This window comes from Peromyscus eremicus, chromosome 6, assembly GCF_949786415.1.
Source record: "Peromyscus eremicus chromosome 6, PerEre_H2_v1, whole genome shotgun sequence".
In the NCBI taxonomy this organism is placed as follows: Eukaryota; Metazoa; Chordata; class Mammalia; order Rodentia; family Cricetidae; genus Peromyscus; species Peromyscus eremicus.
In genome coordinates, this window is record NC_081421.1 from 60,951,065 (window position 1) to 60,963,243 (window position 12,179).

The 12,179-nt window shown below is 38.4% G+C and overlaps 1 protein-coding gene across 3 annotated transcripts in view; it reads left to right on the top strand.

Annotated features, from left to right (window-relative positions):
• Lrba (LPS responsive beige-like anchor protein) overlaps window positions 1-12,179 on the top strand; it is a 561,905-nt gene that overhangs the window by 532,591 nt on the left and 17,135 nt on the right. For all 3 annotated transcript variants that reach the window (XM_059265566.1, XM_059265567.1, XM_059265565.1), the window contains exon 52: window positions 1,983-2,150. In XM_059265566.1, coding sequence (XP_059121549.1) covers window positions 1,983-2,150 — 168 coding nt within the window. The remainder of the gene's footprint in view (window positions 1-1,982; window positions 2,151-12,179) is intronic.

The window sequence follows — 12,179 nt, forward strand, 5'->3', positions numbered from 1 at the left end:
CTGCCCAGCTTTTGCACTCTGCCCTGAACATCTTCACTTGAAAATGAAATAAAAATATCCATACACTTCATATTTAATTTTAAAATTTTGAATTCTTCTTAGCAGATGCCTTTGTAAGTGAAATGGCCTAGTGTCGGTTTCGAAGGCTGAAGACATTTAGAAAACTTGTGGCACATTTAACAGTTCAAACACTGGCCTTAACAGAATGTTTGATCTGCCTTAATTGCAACAGGCAAATGTACTTTAGTAACTGTAATTTGTAATTGAAATAAGTCTGAATGTTAATTAAATAAAATAAGATTAAAAGAAGAAAAAATTTAAAAGTTATGTAAAATAAATGAAAAAAGTTAATTAAATAAAACTAAATTTAAAAAAAAAGAAGTCTGGTTTTAAGGTGGGTAGCAGTAGGTTCTGCAAGCCTGCTGCTCATGAATAAAAAAGATGCATTTAGGCCGGGCGGTGGTGGCGCACGCCTTTAATCCCAGCACTCGGGAGGCAGAGGCAGGCGGATCTCTGTGAGTTCGAGGCCAGCCTGGTCTCCAAAGCGAGTTCCAGGAAAGGCGCAAAGCTACACAGAGAAACCCTGTCTTGAAAAACCAAAAAAAAAAAAAAAAAAAAAAAAAAAAAAAAAAAAAAGATGCATTTGACTTTTACCTGATATAGATAAGTGTTTCACTAGTTTGTCTCTAAATTTGAAACATTTATAAAAAGTTTTAAATTTACTGTAATTAATGATTTAAAATTTTAAGTGAATACTTTCTTATTTACATTTTTTATCTTGAAAAGTAGCCAGGTGGTAGTGGCGCATGCCTTTAATCCCAGCACTCGGGAAGCAGAGGCAGGTGGATCTCTGAGTTTGAGCCAGCTTGGTCTATAGAGTGAGTTTCAGGACAGCCAGGGCTACACAGGGAAACCGTGTCTTAAAAAAACAAAACCAAAGGAAAAAAAAAAGAAAAGTTATATACATTTAAATGCCAACCTTTAATTAAAAACTTAGGCTTTTGAATATTGTTTGGTGTGTTCCAAGTTGAAACACTTTTTTTTTTTCATTTCTTTAACATTTGAGTTTTATTTGTTCTGCTGATACTCACTTCCTTTTAAAGCCATGCTGAATATTGAGGGTGGACATTCTGTAACTCTCATTTATAGACCATAGACTTTTCAAGGGAAAATGTTAGCAATAAACTAAGGTAGCATAGAGGGGCTGCAGATACCTAATTCTTTAGACAAGTCTATGAATGATACCACAGAGTCAGTCAGGCAACAAAGATTCTCCACAGCAGGGAGCTGGGTTGGAAGCCCGGACTGTGTATAAGTTGACGAGGTTCCTCTGGACTCTCCTCAGTCCTTCCTCCTTCCCGTTAAACTCTGTAAGCCTGGTTTCATCATCACCCCAAAGGAATTTTCCTCATTTAGAAAATTCAAACGAAGAAAGAATGACGGGGTTTGAATTGCAATCATGATAAATTGTTCCTTTCATCAAAAGTTAGTCCATGGATGCTTGGTTTGAAAAAGTAGGGACTCTCTTCAAGGTGACCTAAAACCAGAAGAGCCTCACTACATCCTCATGAACTCGGAGGACGCTGTTAGTGGGCAACTTCTGGAACCCTTTCACAGGAAGGCAGCAGCAGGCTTTGGTTCTGAGTCGCAGAGTAACTCAAGAAAGTGTGAAATGGTTCCAGGGTTCTCCTGGGCCTGCTATAACCAGTAAATATTATTCTTTTGTAATTTATAGTAGCTGTTTATAAGGATATGGTATCCTCATACTCAAATATTATTTGTTGAAATTGTTTTAACATATGCCTTTCAGAAATGTTACTGCTATTCAGTTGATTTTTTTAAAGTATTATGGATAGTATTTAAAAACAAACAAAACCCTACCGGGTCAGAACCTTCTCAGACTGTCGTGCAGGTTATGTATTTGCTAGAAGCTTGCTTTGTCTTTTAATTGCAGCGTAAAGAAAATTTGTTTTATATTTCAGGAAAATTGATCCAAGTGGTGTTTGGCCATTGGGATGTCGTCACTTGCCTAACTCGCTCTGAGTCATACATAGGGGGAAATTGCTACATTCTCTCGGGGTCACGTGATGCAACCCTTCTTCTGTGGTACTGGAATGGAAAAGGCAATGGGATTGGAGATAACCCAGGCAGTAAGTACAAACTGTTTTTTTAGTGAACTTTTGTAAGTAATGTGGACTAATAACAATTCGAAGGGGAATGCTCTTTCATTACGGTGAGAACGAAAGTGAACAATCGCGCATGTTCAATTTCTAAGCTGTAATTTAAGGTTGACCTAGATGGCATGATTACTAAAACATCCTACAGTCATTGAATTCAAGTCCACTGAGGAGCCTTCGTTCTCACATGATAGTCATTCTTATGCAGACATGCTAGTTCTTGGCTGCAATGGCTGTCACCAACTGAAATAGAGGTGTTCTCACGAACAGTAACATGTAACATGAAAGTGAAATTACATATTATCTTGTTTATTGAATTCATGCTTTAAAAGAGCAAAATAAAAGTTATAATTTTGGAAATCTACAACTTTATAAAATTATGCTTTCATTTACATATTAAAAGATAAAAGAGGTCATAAAAGGGCAATATGGAATATTCAGATTGGCTCTTGGCTTTTCAGATGGGAAATGAAAATGTTCACCAACAGCATTAACCATCTTTCAGAAACTGCACTGAAGGCAGTAAAGCAACAACAAAAAAATGTGTAACCATTTAAAATTGTAATTCACAGAAGGCAAAAAGGAAACAGCCACCATTAAAACCAATCGCACACAGCTGCAGTCAAGAGAGAGCTTTAAAAAACACATTAAGAAGTAGGAAAAACAATTAAAGGGACCACCTGAAAAATGAGAATTTAATTAAAATGATTATGACAACAGAGACGAGTTCCTGTAAGAATAGCTGTAGATTTCTATTTCATAAGGTAGACATTGTGACTGCTCTTAAATGTTTACCAGTTCTTAATGTAAAGCTGGTTGCAGTGTATTTGGTTAAGGCAGGCTCATGCTATTACCTGAAAACTGTGGGGCATTGTGTCTGGGAATAAGTATTTCATCCTCCCATGTTTTCGATTGACTTCTCCAGGTTGTGCAAAAAACGGGGAATACTTGTGTGAAAGTGAACACTTTGTTCAGAATTTTTTAGTAAAATGCAGTTTATTTTTCAAAGCTATTTTTTCTTTCTATGTACGTTAGAGACTTTGGATTAGATCATATACAAACATTATATTCAATTGTTAGCTAATAGACATATTTATGACTTTGATCAAAGATAATCTTCTATGTGAAGAGATTGGAAAATAATTTTAAAGTTCTGATACTGTAGGTAATCGAGTCTCAGCAGTCAGAGCAAACCACAGTGTATGTTCTGTGGGAAAGCATGCTTTGTACGTGTCTCTTACACAGACATCTCTACTTTATATGTAATTACAATCAACTTACGGTAAAAATTCAGGGCTTTTGTTTTTCATTCTCTATAAGATATATACTATATGATCCTTTCTCATGAGTGGTGGCATTCCGATGCCTCTTCCTTTCTGGCCTCCTAGATTGAGTGACTACTTTCAGTTTCCTTTTTCTTGTTTCTTTAAATAGAAGATTAAATAAATTATCTCAGGCAAAGGTAGATTTAACATAGATAATACATAAATCTACCACCTTGTTATTTGTCTCAAAGAATTTAGGAAAGCCCTTTCCTTGCCTTGAAATGTTTTATGAATGTAAAGCAATTTATACCCACATAGATAGATATTTGAGTCTTGGTTTTATACTCAAGTTGATTGCCTTCTCTACATTATGTGGAGTTATCAGCGTGTGTATTCCGAGAAATAGCTAAAGCCGTGCTGGATATTCCTGAATGGAATTGCTGTAGCATTTCAGAGATTTAATTATGTTTCAAAATTAGAAAACTTCACATTTTCAGAGTAAGTATTTTATATCTATTTACATATTAAATGATATGTGCATGTATTTAAATATATGTTATTTATTTAAGTACCTTATAAATTGCCCTAGAGATGGTTTTTATATGTGTGTCATTTAAATAGAGAATCAAGGAGGAGTGATGGAATACTGGGACTCGTTGTAAAAGAGAAATCTGAGTTCCTGGCTCTACTATGGCCTTTCTCTCCCGTCTGCAAAATAAAGCACCAGTGGTGACTGTTATCAGAGGCATAAGATGCTCAGAGGAAGTAAATCCCCACACCAGCACCGTCTCGGTTCATATTAAAACACTATAGTTTCCGTGCAACATCCACCATCCTCTTACTGTCTGTACGATACGGTGGACATGAACACTTAGAAATAAATGAAGAGGGGGAAAGAACCAGAACACAAGCACGTCTAGTACAAATTTCAGAAAACATTATGTATTTTGACTAAATTTATTGCTTTATCCTTTCTAGTCCTTTATAATGTCTGATGCCCCATCCAATTTTGCTTTAGCTTTGAATAATGAATCCTGGAGAAAGACATACAGGTACTTTTTCTTACTATGAGAGTTTACACACATTAGAATAGAAAAATGAAAAAGCCAATCTAAGCTTTCAAAAAACAAATAGCAGGCAAGCCCAGACATTTTTACTGTGTATAACTGTTTGAAACCTTCCCACGAGCTGGTTCAGTTTTCTGAGCCTCCAGCTCCGCGAAGGCTGTGAGCAGCCCCAGTCCCAGCGCCTGTGAGCCTTCAGGCTCCTGCCGGCCTGCATTGTGTCTCTTGGAACCACAGGAACAGCCCGTGAGAGCGGCCGCGCAGTGACACACTTGTAGGACGGCCTGTAAATACACAGGAGTCCTTCAACTTCCAATCTTTGATCTTAGACTCTTTCTCGAAAAGAAGAAAAGGGGGGCCGGGGCAACCTGCTGCTTTTCCTGCATCCTATAGTGCTTTTAGCTAGTTAACTTGATTTGGAATTTTAAAATCACAGGAATGGTTAGTGATTTTATTTGCAAAGGTCATAAGCAAGAGCCAAATACCATTTTCTTTAAATCTGGTATTGGTGTTATATATAAAGTTGGTAGCCGTGTAACTATTTTAACCTAATGTTATACAGTGTTAATATGTATATTAGTTGCATAAAAATCAGGCTAACTCAACTTGGATGAAACCTATAAATAGTATAATTTGGGGCTTTAAAAATGACGCAGATGTTTTATGAACCCTGTCTAGATTATGCAGCCGAAGGCTTGCTTTCCGTAGACAGGCCGTTTTTCACCTTTGGCTCTATTGTCTTGTGATGGTTATCTGCTGTGGAATGCAGCTTCCCCAGTGAGGAGAAGGCTGAAAACAGTATTCCACTTGGTTGTGGATGGTTTTTGTAACATTAACCAGGACAGTTTCAATGAAAGGTGTTTTGTGCAGAAAGCTCGGCCCTTTGTTACCTCTCCCCAGTCTGCTGTCCTAGCTGAGATTCCAAGAGTGGAAGATTTTCCCTTCAGAACAGTGCTGACTCTATCTGCCTCCAAATTCCAGAGAAAATGTGCTCCTCCGGTGCACTAAATTGGTATTTAAACACTTCCAACTTTGACATGATCGTACTTATATAAACAAGTTAAAAACATACAACACTGTTATTATTTATTCCCTATTTTATATTACATTAATAAATCATAAACTTGGATTTTAAAAACCACTTACGCAACACTTTTAGATTTCAAAGGAAATTTTTTTTTTACAGCCACAGTCTATTAGCTTTTGGAGCAAATGGTTGCCGACTGTGAGGGTGTCGCATAGATTTGTGTGCGCACTATTTCAGTAAAGTACTTTAACATTCTTGCATTCTGGTTTTGATTTGATGGAAAGGTGGCATATTTTTTTTTCCCTCTTTGCAATCAGACATGCTAATCTATGTCAGCTTTCTCCTTATAGGAATGGCGTCTATGGCTCATGGGGAAGGGGGTAGTTTTTTGTGGGTTTTTTTTTTTTTTTAATAACAAGATTCTGTTCTTTAAGAATATTTCAGCACCGTTAATTAGAAAGACGATTTTATTAACCATAAGGCTAGCACTAACAGACTGCAGAGCTGCGTTTTAAAGTACTGTATTCCAGAGCTGCCCTGCTTTTTCTCTGTCTAAAACTTCATTTTGTTATACTCTCATCAGTCATGTAAGTCATTACCGTAAATCCTACTGTTGTTAATTTTACTAGTATCACCCTAATGAGACATTCCTGCTATAATTAAAAATGAATTCCAACTTTAAGGCATTCTAAATTTTTTTTAATGAATTTAGAATGATCTTGCCCTATGACTATAAATACCACTGATACACACATAGACTACTCATCAAGTCCGTAAGAGAAGCGGTGTCGTAACATGTCCAGGTGTGAGTTATTTACTGGTTGCCTCCATGCACATGTGCTTATGCATATGTATATTTTTATGTATGTATTTAGGAATTATGTCCTTTTTATCATAAGGCCTAATACGTTTTACTAAAGCTACTGATAAATCCTTATTCTTTGTCTTGGCAAAATACTGGCGGCTGTGGTGCAGTGTCCTCTCTGTAAGTAGGTAGCCTAGAGTGCCATCTGCTGGCCACACTTGGAGACGTAATGCTCTCTTACGGGAAAGACCTGGCCTGGAAACACTGTTGTGTTTTGTCTTAATTGCCTGTGATATATTATTATTCATGGGTCTCAAATGTCAGGATATGTACGATGTCTTGAACCTTGTAAGTTTTTTTTTAATCATTTTGTTCTTCTCCCACCCTAACCTGGAATTGGGACTTTATAATAAACAATTTTAAGGAAAGCATAGTATCTGTATGATAGAACAAAGCAGGACAGTTTGTCCTCAGGAGATAAACTCAGGTCTTCAGTAAGTCACAGTTGGCAGAAATTGTTTAGATAATACCTAATGTCAGGTTCCTAATACTCACTGTTTTGTATGTGAAAGCAGGGCCTGAGGCACGTGGCCTTTATGTGAGGGATGAGGCTGGACCGGGTTCTTTGTCGAGGACACCGGTTCTTACATATGCCTCGTTCAGACTGCATCCAGCTCTTTCCTGGCCTACTGCTCCACCTTCTTTTTTTCTTGTATTTTCTTTGAATCTTGTAAAATTTAAAGTACAGGTTTGAAGCAGTATGTTGGCAGTATTCAGGTTCAGGTGACATTAAAAATGTCTATGAAATTCTCCAGAAGGTCCAAGATGTTTAGTGCTCTGTGATGTAATGCAGGCCCTCAAATTCCAGCAAAACAACTCTGTATTTACTTCTTGTAGCTAATAGTAGATGTGGTAAAAGGAATTATATTCATATGGCAAACGAATACAACCTTAATGTTCACCATATGCAGAGCAGTGGGGTGATGTGCCAATATATCACATTTATTTACCTTGTTTGGTTACAGAGAAAAAATCACTCGACCATTCATCCTATGGGCTGTAGCCACTTAAACATGAGGACAGGGGAACTGATTTATGCCCTCAAACTGAAACTGAGTATCTTCATATGTAGACATTGAGGCAGCCCCAAATAAAGTTGTACATACCTCATGCTCAAGATAGGAATTGTAATTTCAAACAATGGCTCAAATTAATGAGACTACATACTACCGACTGACTGTCATTATATAGACTCTTAGACACTCAGAAGCCAAATATTACCGAGAAACTGTAAGTGATGTCCTGCACCCTTTCTTACATATTAAAGTAAGATTTGTCTGCTGCTGCTGGAATATGTACAGTGCACCTCCCCTCCCCCAGGAGTGTGGCATTACTGAAGCTTCACTAAGTATGCATTTAGAGACCTCTGAGCCAAGAGTAAACTGATTGTTACCACCTTTCAGAAAGGTTCATTTCATTAGAAAGATTCCATGAGACCTTACATGTATATGTACCTTATATTACCAAGTAGATATTCCTGAAGTTGTACGAAGAGCCATCTTATATGAAATTATTTGTGTGTTTCTAATTATTTCTTTCACAAAGCAACAATTACCCTACTTTTTCTAGTTGCCTTAATTTTCATATGCTAGAACCACTACTTTATAGCGCTAATTAACAAATTTTAGAATTGATTATATCATAGGTTTTCTGATTGTTGTTATCTCAGTGATTTACTTGTTTTTTCATATAGGATCCCCAGTAGTCTGGGCTGGGCTAGAACAATCCTCCTGCCTCAGCTCCCAAGGGTTGAGATTACAGGTGTGAAGACCACACCCAGCTTGTTGTTATTGCCTACTTAGATATATTAGTGCATGTCTCTTATCCACTGGTTTTTAAAGTAAGTTTTCTTACATTCTAGTAGGTTTGGTCAGACTTCAGTTTTAGGATCGGAAGATTTTGTTTTTGTAGATTTATTTATTTTATATGTATGGGTATTTTTGTCTTCATGTATGTATGTGCCCATGGAAGTCAGAAGGAGGCATTGGATTCCCTGAAACTGGAGTTTGAGCCACTGTGTGGGTGCTGAGAATCACACTGAGGTCCTCTGCCAGAGCAACAAATGCCCTAAACCACTGAGACATCGCTCCAGCCCCTTGAAGTATTTTGAAATGAAGAAAAAAGTTCTCTGGACTTCAGTTCCTTTTATAGCTGAACTCTCTAACTGGGGGGTATTCTAGTGTTCTCTTTATAGGTTGTAATTTTCCGGAACTGAGAAGATTACTTTATTTCTTTGGGATGGCTTAGACCAAGGCTTTTCGTTTTTGGTTTTGGTTTTGTTTTCAAAACAGGGTCTTTACCATATAGCTCTGCCTGTCCAGGAAATCACAATGTAGCCCAGGCTGGCCTCAAACTCAAAGATATCCACCTGCCTCTGCCTCCCAAGTGCTGGGATTAAAAGCGTGCACCATTATTATACCAGAACAGACCAAGATGTTTTTAATAGCTAAAGATGTGAAAACCCTGTATGGCTTTCAAAGTACCTAACTTACATGTATTTAACAAAGAAACCTTACAATAAGGAAGATACATTAAAAAGAATTTTAGGGCCAGGTGCTGGTACACACCTTTAATCCCAGACAGAGGCAGGTGGGTCTCTATGAGTTTGAGGCCAGCCAAAGCTACATAGTGTGACCCTGTCAACAGACCGAAACTGCTACAGAAAACTCCAAGTACTCCAAATTCAGAGTTGTGGAGCCCAGTCCAAATCCCACACCTAAAGCCCAAAGATCATTGCAGAGGAGCAGGCAGAAAGACTAAGAACCAGAATATCAGGGACTTTGCTGTGAGAGTGTGTCTCCTTGTAGTATCAGAAGCTACACCCCTAGAGTCTCACCAACATGACTGCCCAAATATGAGCCAAACAAGGATGACACCAGTGGACATGCCAAACTGGACGGGAGAAGCCCATGAGGCCTCACCCTACCAAAAACTACAGGCCACTGAGGAAAGCTGTGAACGGGAGTGGTGGGAATACCCAGAGGAGAGCACACCAACTGTAGTCCAGTACCAGTGGTCAGCCCTGAAAACATGTACACGAATAACACTGTATGGACTCAACAGGTTATATTTAGGAATATATGTGTATATAAATATCTGTATACAGTAACAATTCATGAAAAAGAGGCCATGAATTTGAAGGAGAGTAAGGAAGAGGATTTAGGAAGAGGAAAGGGAAAGGAGAAATGTTGTAATTAAATTACAATCTAAAAAATAAACAAAAACTAATGACAATAAAAAGAATTTTAAGAATTTATTTATTTTTATTTTATGTGCATTAGTGTATGTATGTCTCTGTGAGGGTGTCGGGTACACTGGAACTGGAGTTACAGACAGTTGTGAGCTGCCATGTGGGTGCTGGGAATTGAACCCGGGTCCTCTGGAAGAGCAGTCAGTGCTCTTAACCACCGAGCCATCTCTCCAGCCCAATAAAAAGAATTTTAAATGATTTGTGTAATTAGTATAAACAGATTAAAATTTTTAATTTATATTCATAAAACTCAATGTTGGATATCAAGAAATGTGAACACTGTTTCACCTCATCAATTTTCTTTTTTCTTTTCTTTTCTTTTTTTTTTTTTTTTTTTTTCTGATTCTTTGAGACAGGGTTTCTCCGTGTAGAGCTGGCTGTCCTGAAACTCACTCTGTAGACCAGGCTGTCCTCAAACTCAGAGATCTGCCTGCCTCTGCCTCCTAAGTGCTGGGATTAAAGGTGTGTGCCTTCTGTGTAGGTAAACTTTGTGTGTCTACTTTAGATACTTGCATTTAAGTGCAGGAGCTATAGATGAACTAGAGCCTAAGCCCAAGCAATCCCACTCTGGAGAATCAACAAAGGAGTCTCAGAGGAGGAGAAAAACAGCACAGTAATTCAGTAGAGGATAGTGCGTGAACAAGCTGAAGAACTGTGTAACTTCTATCAAAGATGCTTGCATGTGTGTGGTATGGACATGGACGCAAATGTTCTCTGTACTGCTAAGTGCAAAAATCATCAAACTATCTATATTATGTCTTATACATACTGTTAAATTACGTGCATATGCTTAAAAGCCCGTGTGTATGAATGAATACAAAAACAGGAATCATAGTCAGGCAAAGGCCAGAAAAGTTCAAGTTAGTAGGACTAGGAAGCAAGTTTTCATCATCCTCATGATTTACTAATTTACCTGGACATTTTATAATGAGCATGTCATACTCGATAATGAGAGACAATCAGAGATATTTAAAATTGGAAAATAAACCTGACTCTGGAAATTTATCTGCATTTTCTGCTCCTCACAGGTGTGAGAATTGTTGGGGAAAGTTGAAAAATCAGAGACAAGGCAAAATGTGAGAAATCAGAGTATAATTTTGAGAAACTAAGGTGTATTATTCCTTTTCAAGGAAGAAAAATAATAAGAACCATCTCTAACTGGCACTTATGCAGCCTAAAATCAGATAATAAAAGTTGAGAAAAAGTGAGAACATGAGTGTGCTCTCTCTCTCTCTCTCTCTCTCTCTCTCTCTCTCTCTCTCTCTCTCTCTCTCTCTCTCTCTCACACACACACACACACACACACACACACACACACACACTGCTGGGTGGATATTTCATGGGTGCTTAAGACTTGTAGACATTTTGCATATTAACACTCCCCCTCCCCCTTTGGTTTTTTGAGACAGGATTTCTCTGTAGAACAGCCCTGGCTGTCCTGGAACTCTCTTTGTAGACCAGGCTAGCCTCAAACTCACAGAGATCCACCTGCCTCTGCCCTCTGCCTCCTGAGTGCTGGGATTAAAGGCATGAGCCACCACACCCAGCTAACACTATTCTTATGATAGCCTTGTGTGAAAACTTCTTTTATTGTCCCTTGTCTTTATGGATAACACATGGAGAAACTATGACATTAAGATTTTTGTCTTCTGTCTTGCCTTGAAGCCCCCAAGTCTCCCACCTAGAGCTGCGTGTACACTCTTAAACTGAGAGAACCCCTAGTGGGCAAGTGCTGGAGTCTGGGTTCAAATTCAGACACTTGGCCATAGCTTTTGTTTATGGTGCTGGGGATGGAACCTAGGACCTCACACATGCTAAGCCTATGCCTTGCCACTGAGTACAGCCCCAGAGGCCTCTTTTTTAACCGTTAAACTGTACTACAGTTTTTTACTAGATTTAATTGGATTATCAGCAGTACAGAATCTGATGGAAACCTATCATGGAAGCACTGAGTATTTACAAAAGATGTCAAAAGACAGTTTTGTTACACTGATTTCTTGTGACAGTGTGTGTCATGATAGAACTTGTGAGGTTTGGGTTTCCTCTTTCTTCGTGTGTATGTAGGCACACTCCATGCTGAGGACTGAGCCCAGCGCCTGCTCCTGCTGCGGTGTATTCTACCACTCACCGTACCCTATTCCCTAGGATAGTGTTACAGAATCTCCCGTACAAACTCACTGTTAGCATAGGCTTAGAAGAGGAGTCCACTGTAAAAAAAAAGATATGCTATGAGGCAAGAGCTTAGACTGACTCCCCCGACCTTGGCTGGCCTTACATTAGTAATGGTAGTGGTATTTACAGAAGACGCCATCACCTTTTCCTGGTACATGTGGCACTCTTGATGCACTTGTGGCCATGTTGACTGTAGTCTGTATGTTTAACCACACCAGAAGACCATGATGGATGCTGGGGGACGGTGATAAAGATGGGGTGACTAGGACAAATTTCAAATAATTTAGTTGTGCATAATTAAAAGGAGATAGAATTTCCACTGAAAAATTGGGAAGTTAATGGAAAGGTTTAAGAAACAT